General features: G+C 44.1%; 1 protein-coding gene across 2 annotated transcripts in view; it reads right to left on the reverse strand.

The window, feature by feature from the left end:
• The window catches only part of SRGAP1 (SLIT-ROBO Rho GTPase activating protein 1), a 262,335-nt gene that overhangs the window by 36,026 nt on the left and 209,404 nt on the right, over window positions 1-16,905 (reverse strand). The window contains exons 9-12 of one of the 2 annotated variants that reach the window (XM_081082308.1): window positions 14,726-14,923; window positions 11,539-11,630; window positions 5,541-5,561; window positions 1,149-1,182 (exon numbers count right to left, since the gene is read on the reverse strand). In XM_081082308.1, coding sequence (XP_080938434.1) covers window positions 1,149-1,182; window positions 5,541-5,561; window positions 11,539-11,630; window positions 14,726-14,923 — 345 coding nt within the window. Of the gene's footprint in view, window positions 1-1,148; window positions 1,183-1,693; window positions 1,797-5,540; window positions 5,562-11,538; window positions 11,631-14,725; window positions 14,924-16,905 lie in introns of both variants that reach the window. The other variant, XM_081082307.1, reaches the window with a different exon arrangement.

Consider the following 16,905-nt stretch of genomic DNA (forward strand, 5'->3'; position numbering starts at 1 on the left):
GACTGAAGGGTCCCAGGTTGGATTCTGGCCAAGGGCACATGCCCGGATTGTGGGCTCAATCCCCAGTAGGGGGGCATGCAGGGTACAGCCAACCAATGATTCTCTCTCATCATGTTTCTATCTCTCCCTCTCCCTCTCCCTTCCTCTCTGAAATCATCAATAAAGATATATTTTAAAAAAGAATGTAATCTTATAAAAAATATAGTATGTGCTTTTCTTTCATCTTAAGTAGTCGTTCTCACACTGTGCTATCAGAAGTAACAGAATCACCCACTTGCTTTCCTGAGCTTCCCTGCATCCTCTCTCTCCGCCAGGCCATTCGGCTGCCATCTCAGTGCTCCCATTGGATTGGTCCTTCTCTCCAGCTAATTTACCCCTGCTTATAAGAAGCCTTGGGCTGGGAAACCGGATAATCAAATCTGACAATAATTTTATATTAAATTAGAGCCAATAAGGCTCTTCTGGGTTTAAGGCTACGGCAGTGTATTTGTGATTGCTGTTTAGGTGTCCTGTGGCCTTTCACTTAATTGCATGGTTAGGGCTCATGCTTAAGGCCATGCATGCATGTATCTGTCTGTCCGTACATGAGTCTCATGTGTGCGCAAATGTTTAAAAGTCACTGGTGTGCATATTCAATAAAAGATCTGCCTTTGAAGAAGGTAAGGTATCTGTAACATATTATTAAGGGAGATTATCAATGATGTAGTTTCCTATGTAAGTTTAGTCTTCAGAAACATTGCAGTTGGTGTTGTAAAATGTTAGCCATGAAAGACAAACTTATTTTCTCTTTTGTCTGTTTCACATGGGGGTCCATAATCCGGGGTTAAGTGTGCATATGGTATTTAATATTGACTCTCCTTTTCATAAAAGCCCATGGACTCAAATTTGGTCCATTTGCCAAAATACACAACATAAAAACAACGAGTTTATCCAGTTTTACCAGAGAAGACTATTCTTCTTAAATTAGTGTCTGACTTCTGCAATGCCTTTCTAAGCAAAGCCTATTTAGAAGCCTGTCTAATTTCCAGCTGCAAACATTTTTCTTTTAAAGACCTTAAAAAACCCAATTAGAGCCAAGCATGACGATGATTGGGAAATGACACCAAGAGCGAAAGAGGCTGCGCCCTCACTTCCCTCTAGCACTATACCTGGTGTCTCGCGTGCGAGTTTCTTCGTCCTCGGCTAGAAGCATTACCAGAAATACAGGATGAAAAAGAAGACAGTAAACACAGCAGAGATACAAGATACAGACCACAGGGTCTTACAATTTATCCAATATAATGAATTCCTCAAGTCACGGGAAATAAGAACTCTTGCTGAGCTGCACAGCTACCCTGACAAGGGACTTGCATATTTTGTGCCACCTTATTTGCACGAGTAAAAACAAAACATTTTATCAGGTAGCTCTTTTCCTTTTTGTACAAATTATGGTCTTTTTTAAAAAAAAAAAAAAATAAAGAGGGCTTTCTCTTTTTGCCAGCATAATAACACCCACATTTATTTCCTCTTCTGAAGGCACTCAAACCAAATATTCTTTTCTCTCTGACTTCAGGAAATATTATATTGATTTTCTGGGAAAGCAAAGAGCCCCAGGACAGACTTGGACATAATGACCTGCCTCCTTTTATGAGAGGCTGAGACCATTATAGTAAGAAGCATGGAGATCAGCCACCCAGATGGCTGGTGCCAGTACCTTGACGAATGTTTCCAAATCCCCATTAAACAACTTAGCATTATACTGTGAGCGGGGTCTGGACTTCCTGTGTTTCTGGGGCTTAGGGGGAACATTTGGAGGCCTAAGGGAAGGGAATATAATTACTGAGCATGGCAGAAATCAAACAACAGACGAAACACCCATAGGTCACATCAAAATTACAAAACACAGGAATTCCGTGTTCCTTCGCCACCCTCACCCTCGGGGAAAAGAGTCCTCCCCCTTTCCTATGTATTTACTTTTATTTTTGCATCACAAGCCTTACAAGCTATTCGTCCAGACCACTCTTTTCTCGCGTGTGGCAGTCCACATTTGTTTACTGGTTTGTTTAAAAATGATAAGCACCGCCCTGGCTGGTGTGGCTCGGTTGGTTGGCGTGTCCTCCCGTACACTGAAAGGGTGAGGGCTCCATTCCCAGCCAAGGCACATACACAGGTTTTGGGTTCGATCCCTGATCAGGGTGCGTGCGGGAGGCAACTGAGGGATGTTTCTCTCTCACAATGTATTTCCCCCCCCCTTTCTCTCCCCTTCTCCCTGCCTTTCTCTCTAAAATCAATAATAAATTAAAAAAGGATAAGCATCACTAAATGGAACTGAGAACTATTTGGCCGAGTGTTACAAACCAAGGTTTGTGATTTGTGTTATTTAGCTTACAAGTCACACAGAGCATACAACAGGTCATAAAAATTAGGGCTCTGATAGATCCCAATATGAGAAATGAAAGATCCTATTTTTAGTTACAACATAATGCTTCGATGCAAATAACATCATATCTGTTCAATATCCCTCAGCTATTAATGGGATTTGATTTTGTGCAAAAGTAGCTGTTAATGGATCACAAGTGAAAAGATGGAGTTGGGTTTTAATGCTATTTCTTGGGAAGGGGTGTACACACTCATGTGAATCGTTATTTCTTTAAGGCTACACTGCCTCACCACCTAAATATGTGTAGAGTATTGGGATGTACCAGTCCTTTCTGTTCTGGACTCCCTCCATCTCCAGTCTGTGTGCTCTGGTGGATAAGCCCGTCTCTGGCGTGTGCACACCGTGCAACCTGTACCCTCTTTAGAAACCTTGTAGCATCTTGCTCTGTCATGGGCGAGGGAACCTTTTCTGCCCTCTCCCTTTAGAGCAAAGAGGCCCAGGATTATACGACTCAACGTCTACAACTGTGCTGAATGAAATACACGACTCAAGAGTCCCTAGACCTCTCTCTGTGGACATTCCAATGTAAATTTTTTAGGTGGAAGGATCTCCATCACCTGGAAGTCAGGTAAAGCCCTTCGTTAAGCGGCAAACTCTCTAGGGAGAATTTGAGCTCATTAAAGTTTAGGAAGGCCAGTTTGGAAAGAAAATCCGGGGGAATTTACAAGGAGGCCCACCCAGCTTCATAGGATATCACCACTGCAATCAACAGCAGTAACCTGAGCCCCACGGTGCTTGAGAGCTGAAAGGGGCAAATGTCCAGAAGCAAACAGGGAAACTCATAGCAGGCAGCAGGTAATAATCTGCCGCAGCTGAAACGTCTGAAATCTCTTTTATACACTGAATCCTGTGTCGTCCACAGAGGAAAGGATCTGGTAGATTTAAAAAGAAGGTGCCCACTAAAGAGTTTAACCACATGAGCTTCATTTTATCCACCCCTTTTATTATTTTGGGAGTGTTTTAAAATGCAGACTTTATTTCTATTGAGGTTTGATGAGCCCAACAGATCAGAAGACAACTGCCATTGAAAAGATGGTTTCTACTGCTCCCAGTTCTCAGAGGAGGGGCAGCCCACCTGGGGGCACCTGGGCTGGTCAGGAGACGAGGGAGCCAGGGAGAATGTGGGCAGGAGCCTTTGTTGTGGTTCCCGTGGGAGGGAACAGCCAAGGCAGGTAAACAGGTTTCGGATGGGCTAGTCTGAATAACCTGGGTGGGCCATGGGCCTGGGAACTGTCCCTGGTTGTCTGGTTCCTGGCCTTTGGGTGAGTGGGAGGGAGAATAGTGGCCCTGATGTCAAAGCTCCATGAAGGAAGTAGCTGCAGGCACAGGCTCTGGATTGGTTGGTTTGTATGCAAACGGCACGCTTGCAAGCAAGCCCTTTACTATCTCCAGGAATTGGCTGACCCTCAGAGGGGCAGTCCCTTCAGAGTCAGCATGACTCCAAGACATCAAAGCATCAAATAAAAACTAGAAGGCGTGGTTATTACAAAGCCCAACAGAACTTCACATCCGATGATATCTGGAGCAGCTGACCAAGCTAGGACGATACGAACACAGGTTCGTTTTGTTTGGTCACTGATTCATGGGACAAGCAAACTTGTAGCTGGAGCCAAAGCCCCCAGTGGCACTGGACAACTGTTCCTGCACGACCTGGAGATGCAGAGTAACCCGTTGCTGGGGCTACTACAGGGATGTCTCTTGAGTTTTCTACCAAACGCCTGAAAACCGCCTCTCCCAACAGTCCTAAAGTGAGGCAAATGTGGAGATACTAACGCTGTGAAAGCAACTTGAAATGAAAACAAGCTGCCTGAGCGCTTATCAAGGCCACTTCCCAGGGCCTAGGGAGCTTATCAGGCAGACTGCTCAAAGCCAGGGCCATTCAACATGGTCTGACGCGTTCTGGGTGTGTGCTTGCCACACACCTTCCCAGTAACCTGGCTGCCTCTGTAGGCTGCCCACGTGGAGGAGAGAAGGTGCCCGTCAGAGGGATGTGAGTATCGAGTCCATTCAGCAAGCACAGTTCTCACTGAAAATTACTATGTTTGCATTCCTTCCTTTTTGAAAAAAAAAATTCTTGAAGTGCCTTACATTAATTATAATTTAGAAACAACGGGTAAAAGAGTTGATAGTGCAAAGAGATACTATATGTAAAAAAAGCTCCATAAGCCGCATATTACTTTTTAGAGGTACTATTCCTCTTTGTCACTGATATGCGAAAGAAACACCTCAGTATTTTTGTCAAGTTTTGACAAGTCAGTAGCTGTATCTTCGGAATTGGTTCGCCAAAAAGTAAGAGGGTTTCCTTTTGAATAAATGACCCAGCGGGAACGTTATAGAGCCTTGAACATTGACTTGCCAATGACTGCAACAGGGACACCGGTGTCCTGACTGCCTTGCACCTCCAAGAGACCTCAACTTCGAAAGTGTCATCTTGCTGTGTCAATCAGAATGATCTCTGGCTGTTGCGCAAATGTGAACACAGACAAATAAAAGTTGCCGTAAACGTTCCCCAACTCAAATCAGAATCAGCTTCCGAAAAGGCTTTTCTTTCTCAGCACTAGTTTCAAAATCCTTTCATGAATTGAAAAAAAAAAAGAACGGAAAGGAAATATGGTTATAGGCATTAAAAGTTAAATCTTTCACGTGAACCTAAAAGGGGTAGAGAGCTAAAGTCCTCAGAGTATTGAACATAGCTCTGATTTTTGTCCAACATGAGGGAAAGCAGGCACAGGATGCAACTAATCAGACTTCCTATTTGCTAACACAGTAGATATGCACCTAGTGTTGCTTGTTAATTAAATTATCAACAGTCTTCTCGGACTTTTTCTAGAAACTTGTAAGTGTTCTGATTAGATAAAACAAACCCATTCAATTGAGGTCGTTTTTCTGAGTCTGCTCATTAAAGAGCTTTACGGTTCCTTTGGGAAATCCTCGGGTCCGCCAGAGCAAATCCTGTTTTGTGAGAACCTCAAACATTTCACATTACTGTGTTTTGTCAAGCCCAAACTATCTTCCACGGTCATTAACAGAGTATGTTCATTCTTGCATTTAAACGGCTGCTTCTTGTTAAAGGAAAAAGTGAGTGAGACACAACATGGGTTATGATAAAATGTTTTCCTACCTTGTAGTCATATACTCAGCTCTATGACCTGCAGGGAAAAAAACAAAACCAAAGAAAGTAAATGGAATGGAATCCGTGGAACGCATTTGGTAATGTTTTGTATCATCTGTCCACTATTTTAAAATTCTGAGTTTATAATAACTTACACAATTTATGGCGGAAAACATGAGGGTTGCAAATAGTGATAGGCAAATAATACAAAGTAAATATTTCATAAAATCTATACATAAAATTTAATAAATTCTATAGGTTGGAGAAACATGTTTTTCTTGGCAATTTGAGGCAGGGCTATTAATTTACTTAAATAAGAAGTGACTGCTTGATCTTAACTATAAGTTCAAGGATGAAATACAAATAAAACATATCCCAGAATGTTGGTTATTCCCTCTGGCTTGATTGTCACCTCATGGGGGAGAAGTAGGGGTTACACAGGATTGGGAGAACTCAATTTCCTTTAGATTACATTGGTGTTCTTTCTATAATATGAAATCGGGGAGAGGCATTGCATTTTCTAATCAGAAATGACATTTGCAGATATTAAAGTAGAAGGACATTAAATTACGCTACATTCCACCAACTTGTAAGCTAAAAGTCCTCTGTTATTTAAAACGTGAGGTTCTTCTCATACATTCAGACTTCTTGACTTGTTTTAAATAACAGCTCTCTCTATTTGTGGTGTTCCTACAAACTGTGCTAATTTCAAGTCTGAATGTGTCTGTGGTTGCTGTCTGCTCTTTCTTACATTTAGGGTGGAGCCGTGGAAAGGGGTGTGGGAAAGTGAGCCATTCAACTGGTTTTGTTTGCAAAATGATGATATGGTCCTCAAACAGCTTGAAGATATAGCTTGGCAGAGAATGGTCATGTTGTTGTAGCACAAACAGGTGACTCAGACTTGTAGGGCAGGGCCAATATAACAACAGTAGACAAAGCTGGCTTATTGGCAATGGTAAGTGAATACTCTCAGGCTGCGAAAGAGACTTTTACTCTATTATCTGCTTTTCAATAACTAAGTAATACAAAGTTTTCCATGAATATTTATTTACTAAACAGGAAGCAACATTTAATATCAGAAAATACCTTTTCAATACAGATCCAGGCCACTGTTGGCAGATCCAGGGTTTAGCCATGATTTGGAGGGGCGGGTGAAGGGTAAGGAAAAGAATTAGATTTTCCCCTGCTACCATTTAACCTAAGTCCCTTCCTTTCCTGGCCTTCTGCTACTTTTCGGGGAGAAGAAAAAAAAGAACTCTAGAATAATTTAAAGCTCTTTGTGAGTGGGAGAAGGTCTATCAGGAAGTGGGCATGGCAGACAGTGAGCCGAGTGTGGCATGTGGTACCTATGGGATACCCTTCAGCACGAAGCTGGCTGTACAGAGTTAGAGTTCAGAGAACAGGCAGGGCTGGTGATTAACATTTGAGAGTCACTGCCATTTCTGTTGTGCTGGGCTATGGGACCTACCTGAGATCACCTAGGGTGAGTCATTAGGATGAGGAAAGGGTTGAGGAACTATCTGGCTTGTGTTGTATTGTATTCTGTCATGTTGCATATTTTATTATAACATAAAAGGATGATATAAACTACCTAGTAACAACAATAAAGACAGCAATGATATCTACACATTTATTTTGGTGCTGTTGGAAGCGCTTTCTATGTATTAATTCACAACTTTCAAAACAATGTTATTGAGTAGGTACTAGTATTATTATTGTTATTTTACATAAGAGACTGGACATAGAGAAGGCAAGAGACTTGCCTAAGGTCATGCTGTGAGTATGTGATGGGTCTGGCACTAGGGTCCAGGTTTGTTTTCATTCTAGACCCGAGCTCCCAAGTAACATATTGTAACAAATTGTAAGTCTTCCCCCCCGCCCCATTCAAATACTTAGTAAGACCCCAGAAGAAAGGTACGGATTATGCCTTACACCTTCATCTGCTCCATATGGCTAAATATGAACTACTGAAGGTTTGATAAATTTAACAAAATGATGAAGTAAGTTTAATAAATACTTTGCTATTTTTGTTAAAATATCCCAACCAAACGTTCTCTTGAGTTGGAAAAATATCATATATAAAATGGCTTAAGATCATTTTGCTCCATCCATCCATGGTTAATAGTATGAGATAAAAAATTAAAAACCTGTGAAAGATGCATTTTGATTAATGAGCCATGAGCAAGCTTTGCAAGGACTAGCCTCCACAGAAAAACCGCCACCACCACATCCATTTTCTTCGGCAAATAGTACAGAGTGTGTCTCAACTGATGAATGAGGTTTTATTTTTTAATCAGTATCATCATTAATAGATCAATAACACACAAGCTTAGAAGAACCTGCTTCCCAGAGAAGTGTGAAAGCTTCCAGTGGTCAGAAGATTCGATTTCAATCATTTCCTTTGGAAGGTTACTTAATTATTAAAAAGAACAGACAACTCATTCCCCCTTCCCCCTAATACATGCCATTTGGAGGGGAAAAAAATGACTCAGGATTATCTTGTTCTTGATATGAACACCCAATTTGCCCACTCTTACATTTTCACTTGAGAATTAGGAAGTAAATTATTTTTAAATGTATTTTTTCTCCATAGAATATCAGGGAAAACTAAAATACAGTTTGATGGCCATTTGATATTTAAAAAAACCAATTAAATAAAATATTTAACATGTGCACAACTCAAACAAAATGAAGGTCCCTAATGAATGACTGATCAGGACTCCTGCCATTATTTCCCAGTCCCTTTTCTTCTTTAATATCAATTACTGCAGGGCTTTTCTAAAAATCAATTGCTTACAATAATCTTCTCTTTTGAAAGTATATTTGTACTCCTACTTAAAGACAGGAGTCTTAAGACAGTGTGAAGATAACCTATGTGATTCCTTTGTCAGAAATCTCACACCCGACGCTTGAAATAATATAACATGGAACTCAGCTTCCAGTCAGACTTTCGGTGCTTTGCAAGCACTGCACTGATACTTACATCCCCTTAATTCCAAGCGTTGCAGACTAAGAAGCCAATGTGAACACGAAGGCTCATTACTAAAAAGGAAAAAGGTTTCTGTGTTCACTGACTGGGCTCAACTGAACTTCTCCAATTTGAAAACAAATGATATTACAAAAGGATGTTACGGGTTGCTGAAGGATGAAGACGATGATGACGACTTTGGTCTTAACCGCTCATGATGTTTCTATCTCGATAGTTTTCAAAGATTTGGAATTCTGAATTTTGATGCTGCCACTTTAAGAGCCTTAATGTAGTTGCTCAGAAATGTTGTAAATCAAAGGATGTCTTCGGCCACTGGTAGCCTGCCAAAAGTGAGCAGCAAGACAGGCCAAACACATGTCTGCAGTTATAGTTTCGGCCGTGTACGATCAACTGCGAAATCCTGGGTTAGGCTCTATTTGTTTTTACGATGAAGGCAGTTTCTGGAGCAGTGGGGCCGGTATAATTCAGAGATATGATTTCTATATAAAAAGTCAGGGCTGTCCCAAGCACACCGTCTGATCCTGTGCTACTAACTTAACTTAGCCAAACCTAGCCTTGGGTTCCTCCATAAGGGCTTGCGGCTGAATTATCTCACCGTGGGACAGGCGCCAGAAACTCTCCTACTGTCCTTCGGTGTAAGCCTATTAACACGAACAGGGCTGCATGGAAAGCCAGCAGGCTCACAATGGTCAGCTAAAAGGTGGGGCGTGCTCTTCATGCTTAGTTTTTCTCCGGGCAAAGCTGCCAGTGTCAGCCCCAGGCAGTGACCAACAACTGGGGTGCTGCCAAGCCTCCACGTGGGGCAGGCCCGGAAGCAGAGAGGTCTGTCTGCCACCGGCGGGCAGAGGCCAGTGTGCCTGCTGCCACTGGGTGGGAAGTGTCCAGTGTCACATGCAGAATAAATCTCGTCCGGGAAGGCCTGGGACACCTGTCACAGCTTGTGTCACTAGGACACTGGAAATGACTGAAAGGAATTCCAAAGGAAAGAAATCCTGGCTTAGAGTTCACAAGGTACACAGCTCAGCAGCGAAAGAGAATCCGGAGCGTGGATTCAGCAAATTGGCTAAAATACAGCCCTAGCTAATAATGGCATGTAAAAGAATATTAACCGGTGGGGCTCTCTCTCCCGGAACATAAGGGAATCTGTGTAGAATGAGTTCCATAAAAGTTTCAGAATGAGATCCCAAGCGTATTAACACACATGTCTGCATGCGGTGCCAAGAATGAATTCACCCTCTGCTTAATTCCGTCCAGCTCGCAATTTCTAAGGTGGTATCCAGTCCGCCAGGGAAGGACTCTGTGCCTAAATATTCATCTACACGTATGATAACCTATGCTTTGGGTCTGGCAGCTGATCTTGGGGCACCAGTGAAATATCAGGCAGTTGTAGAAGATGGAGGGGAAAAGAAGGCTGATACTGTGAAGGGGAAAAGAGGAAAAACTGGGACACAACTGCTACGGTAGAACAATTCAAAGGATAAAAAGGTCTTGTTTTTTAAAAGCTGAAACCTCAGTTACAGAAGAGCTAAAAGACTAGTGCAGGGAACATTCATGTGTCCTTCACTTAGATTTCCCAATTGTTAACGTTTCGTCACACTAGCCTTACTGAGCTTTCTCTCTCTCTCTCTCTTTTCCTGAGCCATTTGGAAAGTAAGTTGCAAACATTATGACACTGAGCAAGCATTTCTTAAGAATAAGGTTCTTGTCCTTCATCACCATACCACCATATATAAGAAAATTAATATTAATTCAATAATATCATCTAACAGTCTATATTTAAATTTCCCAAGTTGTCTTGAAAATGCCTTTTATAACTTTCGCTTTTGGATTCAGAGTCAAATGAAAGTTCATACATTGTGTTTGGTTATTTTATTTTTTTAAGACACTTTTTAGTAGTTTAAATGTTAATTTTTTCCAAGTGAAATTGGCCTTTTAGCTTAGAGTCTGGCATCCTCACTGTAATACAAGGAGCCATAGGTCATGATGACCTTTTTCTGTGTACCAATTCCCTGAGGATAATAGGTCCTCTGGGGAAAACAAGGAAATAAAGTGATAGAAAAACTTCTTTATGGGTAAGGAAGTTTCTAGAATGGTAGGAGGCAAGAATTTACATCAAACAGGAGTAATCGGTTTTTGTCCTGAGTTTCTCCCACAACCCAGTCCCCTCATTTCCCACTTCCATACATATTCTCTTTCACTTTTTATAACTTCTAGCAGGATCGAATATGAATAAAAGATAATTAAAGTTACAGACTATGAGGCACTTAAGACAGAGACTTTGCTTATATTAATTTTCCCTTTTAAATTTCCTGAAGATAGAAAAATAGCCAACATTTATATAGCCCCTTTTGCCTATAATCCTTATCCCTGCTCACTTTTCTCATTTAAAATTTATAGTGTCCAGTAAAATATGCAGCTCAGAACAATGACTGACACAGAGAAAGCCTTATGAGTGGTAACTATTGTGTTTTTTGCTATTATCAGATAGAACAATACATTTAGTTAGGTTATTTCTTCACTAAAATCAATGCCTACAGAAAGAAAAAGTCACCTGAACTGGTTTTACTGGTTTCTAGAGTCGAAAAAGGCATTCAATGGGACAAAAATATTGGCCCAATAAAACAAATGGGTGGGGCTGGAGGGGTGGGAAAGTCCAAGAAGGGAGGAAGTGCCGTGGGTGGAGGGAGGGGTGAGGGGGGGTCACAGGTGGGGGCCGATGCAGCTCCTTCTGACTTCTCTACGGTTAGGAGCAGCGTGCTCTGCAGATCCTCCCTCGGGAGCTCAGTGGTGGCTATTCAGCCCTCCCTAGATTTCCCTGTTCTTCCTCAAGGTTAGCGCCAAGCTCATAAAGAAAACAGTTCCAGGGAGAATTTGGTGATTCCAGAAACAGACAAAGCCAAATCTAAACAAACGGTGTCCTCTGCTTCTTAAAGCACAAATCCCCCATCCACACACTTCACGGGCTACATACAGGATACAATACATATAATCCACGTCACCTTCTCATCTACTTCACACAACTGACCTTCTCCGAGGGTCCTCTGCAGCAAGTCATGCTTGGCTTGAAGTTTGGTGATGAGATTACTACCTTCCAAATATTCTCTGAGTTTCTGCAAAAGGAAAGAATCATTTTTAACTTTAAAAAGATTTTCAAGCCCTTGCCAGTTTGGCTCAGTGGATAGAGCATCGACCTGCAGACTAAAGGGTCCCGGGTTTGATTCCAGTCAAGGGCATGTACCTTGGTTGCAGACTTCTCCCCGGTTGGGGCGAGTGCAGGAGGCAACCAATCGATGTGTTGCTCTCACATCGATGTTTCCCTCTCTTTCCGTCTTCCACTCTCCCTAAAAATCAATGGAAAAATATCCTCGGGTGAGGATTAACAACAACAACAAAAAAATTCAAGCCCAGCTGATGTGGCTCAGTGGTTGAACCAGGAGGTCATGGTTTGATTCTCAGTCAAGGACACATGCCTATGTTGCAGGCTTGATCCCAAGTGTGAGGTGTGCAGGAGGCAGCCCATTAATGGTTCTCATCATTGATGTTTCTATCTCTTTCTCCCTCTCTGAAATCCATAAAAATATATTAAAAATATATTCCATGTCAAGGGACATCCCATAGGCTACCTAGAATCCAGCTGCTTTTATCGTGTAGATCCTAGACCCCTGCTACTCAAAGTGTGGTCTGATGGGAGCCTGTTTGAGGTGCAGACCCTCAGGTCCCTCTCTCCCCAGACCTATCGAACCCAGAACCTAAATTTTAATAAGTTCTCCTGGGGACATGTGTTTCCATCAAAGTTTAAAAGTTCTATTTTAGTGCCGTCCTCTTTAAATGTGTCTGTATATCAGAATTACTTGAGGAGCTTTGAAAAAGTACTAACTCCTAAACCCTATTCCAGATGGACTGAATCAGAAACCCTGAGGGTAGACAGGGGCCCTTCCTATATAATAAAAGGCTAATGTGCAAATTGTCCCCTCAGGAGTTTGATCGCTTGCTATGACATGTGCTGACCATCAGGGGGCACCACGGAACATGACAGGCAACCAGCTGCAGTGGCGGTGGGGCGCTGAGGGAACAAGGGAAGGAGGAGGTGGGGAGGCCGGGAGGTGGGGAGGAGGGGAACCAGGGTACCTGATTGGCCCTGATTGCTGGCCAGGTCTAGGGACCCTACCCATGCACAAATTTCATGCACAAGACCTCTAGTCCTATCTAATAAAAGAGAAACATGGTAATTGGCGTATGACCGCTACCCTTCCCATTGGCTAATCAGCGAGATATGCAAATTAACTGTTAGACAAGATGGCGGCCGGCAGCCAGGCAGCTTGAAACTAACATGAGGCTTGCTTGCTTCAGTGACGGAGGACTCCAACGTTCCCCGCCTGCCTTGTTGGCCTCTGAGCCTGCAGTTTAAGAAACATTGTAACAAATATAGAAGCTAAACAAAACCCCAGAAACCAGCTTTCAGCAAGCCGGGATCTCAGAGCTGAAGTTGATTCAGAGTTTCGATTATAGAACCTAAACAAACCAGATACCTTCTTTCAGCAGCAGAGGCCTCAGAGCTGGAGCCTCAGAGCTAAAGCTGGCCCAGAATAAAAAGAAAAAGAAAAAAAGGAGCAGTTGGGAGCTTCAGTCCCAGCCTGAAAACAGCCCTCAGCCCCTCACCCAGACTGGCCAGGCACCCCAGTGGGGAACCCCACCCTGAAGGGTGTGTGACCAGCTGCAAACAGCCATCATCCCCTCATCCAGGCTGGCCAGGCACCCCAGTGGGGACCCCCACCCTGAAGGGTGTGTGACCAGCTGCAAACAGCCATCATCCCTTCACCCAGGCTGGCCAGGAACCCCAGTGGGGACCCCCACCCTGATCCAGGACACCCTTCAGGGCAAACCAGCCAGCCCCCACCCATGCACCAGGCCTCTATTCTATATAGTAAAAGGGTAATATGCCTCCCATCACCGGGATCAGCGTGACAGGGGGCAACGCCCAAACCCCCTGATCGCCCTGCGGCTCTGTGTGTGACAGGGGGCGGGGCCACAACCTCCCTATCGGCCCTGCTCTGTGCCTGACAGGGGAAGGCGCCCCAACCCCCTGATCGGCCCTGCTCTGTGCCTGATAGGGGGGAGCTCCCCAACCCCCTGATCGCCCTGCGGCTCTGTGTGTGACAGGGTGCAGCGCCCCAACGCCCCTACCCCACGGGCCCTGCTCTGTGTGTGACGGGGTGCGGCACCCCAACCACCCCCCACGGGTCCTGCTCTGTGTGTGACAGGGTAGAGCCATAACCTCCCCATGGACCCTGCCCTGAGTGTGACAGTGGCGGCGCCCCAACCCCCTGATTGGCCCTGCTCTGTGGGTGATAGAGGGCGGCGCCCCAACCCCCTGATCAGCCCTGCTCTGTGTGTGACAGGGGGCGGTGCCCCAACTCGCCTATCTGCCCTACTCTGTGAATGACAGGGGGAGCTCCCCAACCCCCTGATGGGCCCTGCTCTGTGCGTGACAGGGTGCAGCGCCCCAACCCCCGATTGGCCCTGCTCTGTGCGTGACAGGGGTGGTGCCGCAACCTCCCCATCGACCCTGCCTTGAGTGTGACAGGGGGCGGTGCCCCAACCCCCCAATCGGCCCTACCCTGAGCGTGACTGAGGGTGGCATCGCAACCTCCCAATCCGCCCTGCTCTGTGCACGACAGGGGGTGGCGCCCCAACTCCCCAATCGGCCCTGCTCTGAGCCTGACCAGGGGCTGCACCTAGGGATTGGGCCTGCCCTCTGCCACCCGGGAGCAGGCCTAAGCCAGCAGGTCGTTATCTCCCGAGGGGTCCCAGACTGCGAGAGGGCACAGGCCAGGCTGAGGGGCCCCCCCACCCCCACCCCCCGAGTGCACAAATTTTTGTGCACCGGGCCTCTAGTATTTTAATAAAGGACCTAGGTGATTCTAATGGAATTCCAGAAGCAGTGTTTGGGGATGCCAGATCTGAGCTCCAAGTGTGGCTAGGGAAGCAATAGATGGGTGGGAAATGTCCGGCCCAAGGACTGTATAAGGCCTGTGAAATTATTGGGTCTGGTCCTGCGAAGGCATTAGGGATGAGTTAATTAAATGTTTGACCAAATGTCAGGCTAATTTTTAAGTTGATAATTTTGTATGGCCCATGAATGATGTTATAAATATCCAAATGGCCCTTGGCAGAAAAAGGTTCCCCACCCCTGTAATAGACGCACCATGAAGTAGAACTGCTCAGTCTCCTGCTGGTTCGCTCTTCTCTTGGCGATGCTGGGCTTGCTCAGGTACGTCTCGGAGACGGTGGACTTCACAGACTCCGTGGAGCGGCTGTGCTGGAAGCATTCAGAAACGTCATAGTCTTCGATGGTGACCATATCTTGTATGGTCTGCAAGGTGGCTTCGGTCGTCTTCTTGACCTGGGAACAAGAACGTATTTCTCACATTAGGACATAATTTCGTGAATCCCACAAACACGCAGTGAGAATCCATTCTGTCAGCAGAGATGAGGACGCAGGACCTGCCCCAAGAGGTTCAGAGTCTATTAGGGAGTCAGGTAAACAATACCTCATATCACCAATATAAAGGAAAGGCTTTCTTCAAAATTATCCTGAGAACATCACTTTATGTGTGAGTCCTTATAAATCTCACGTATCACTGGGTGTTCACTCAATTACATTTATTTTTTTTCTCTCTTTATTGATTAAGGTATTACATATGTGTCCTTATCCCAACATCCCCCCCCCCCCCACTCATGCCTTCACCCCCCTGGTGTCTGTGTCCATTGGTTATGCTCATATTCATGCATACAAGTCCTTTGGTTGATCTCACCCCCTTACCCCCACCCTCCCCTACCTTCCCTCTGAGGTTTGACATCCTGCTCGATGCTTCTCTGTCTCTGGATCTGTTTTTGTTCATCAGTTTATGTTGTTCATTATATTCCACAAATGAATGAGATCATGTGATATTTATCTTTCTCTGACTGGCTTATTTCGCTTAGCATAATGCTCTCCAGGTCCATCCATGCTATTGCAAATGGTAAGAATTCCTTCTTTTTTACTGCAGCATAGTATTCCATTGTGTCAATGTACCACAGTTTTTTAATCCACTCATCTGCTGATAGGCACTTAGGCTGTTTCCAAATCTTAGCTATGGTAAATTGTGCTGCTATGAACATAGGGGTAAATATATCCTTTCTGATTGTGGTTTCTGTTTTCTTGGGATATATTCCTAGAAGTATGATCACTGGGTCAAATGTGAGTTCCATTTTTAGTTTTTTGTCAATTACATTTATTAAAAATAATCTTTTTAATTGAAGTAAAACTACATATAGAAAAATGCACAGCCCGGCCAGCATGGCTCAGTGGTTGAGAGTCGACTTATAAACCAGGAGGTCACGATTCAATTCCTGATCAGGGCACATGACAGGGTTGCAGGCTCAATCCCCAGTAGGGAGTGTGCAGGAGGTAGCTGATCAGTGATTCCTTTTCATCATTGATGTTTCTCTCTCTCCCTTCTCCAAAATCCTATATAATAAAAGCCCAGCGACCATAGTGGCATAACGACCAGAATGACTGCTCGACCAGTTGCTATGAGGTGCATGGACCACCTCTTGGTCCCTCCCCCACCCCCGCCCTGCAGGCTCTGATCACCAGATGGTGAACAGGGAACCAGGGTGGGTGGCGGCAGAGCGGTACTGTGGACTGGCGAGAGGGTGGAAGATGGCCCTGACTGCAGGCTAGGCTTAGGGACCCTACCTGTGCACGATTTTGTGTGCTGGACCTCTAGTCAATAATAAAAATATATTTTAAAAAATGCACAGACTATAAGTGTATGGTTTGATGAATATCACAAAATAAACACTTATATGACCACCACTCAGATCAAGAAATAGAGTACATTACAAATATTTTTGTGCTTCTCCCAACCATCACACACCCTTTTGTCCTCTCCAAAGGTATCCACTACCCTGATTTCTAACATCAGATATCAGTTTTTCTCTTTTTGCACTTCAAATAAATGGAATCCTACAGAATTTATGATTTTTATCTTGCTTCTTTTGTTCAACTTTATGTAGTAAGATTTATTCATTTCTTGTGAGTATAGTATTTCATTGCTAAATACTCACTATAAGAATACACCATAATTCATCCCTTTTACTGTTGACAGATGACTTACTTCTAGTTTTGGGCCATTACGAATAATACTGCTATAAATACGTTTTTGTTGGATCATACGTACATGAGTAAAATTGCTTATAGGGTATGCCAGACTGTTTTCCAAAATTATCGTTCTAACTTGTATTCCCACCAGCAAAGTAGGAGACTTCCTATTCTCCACATCCTCAAGAGTTGGTATTGCCTGCTTCTAAAATTTAAATCACTGTGTTGGTTGCATAATG

Source organism: Myotis nattereri (assembly GCF_964212035.1).
Source record: "Myotis nattereri genome assembly, chromosome: 2".
NCBI classification, from domain to species: Eukaryota; Metazoa; Chordata; class Mammalia; order Chiroptera; family Vespertilionidae; genus Myotis; species Myotis nattereri.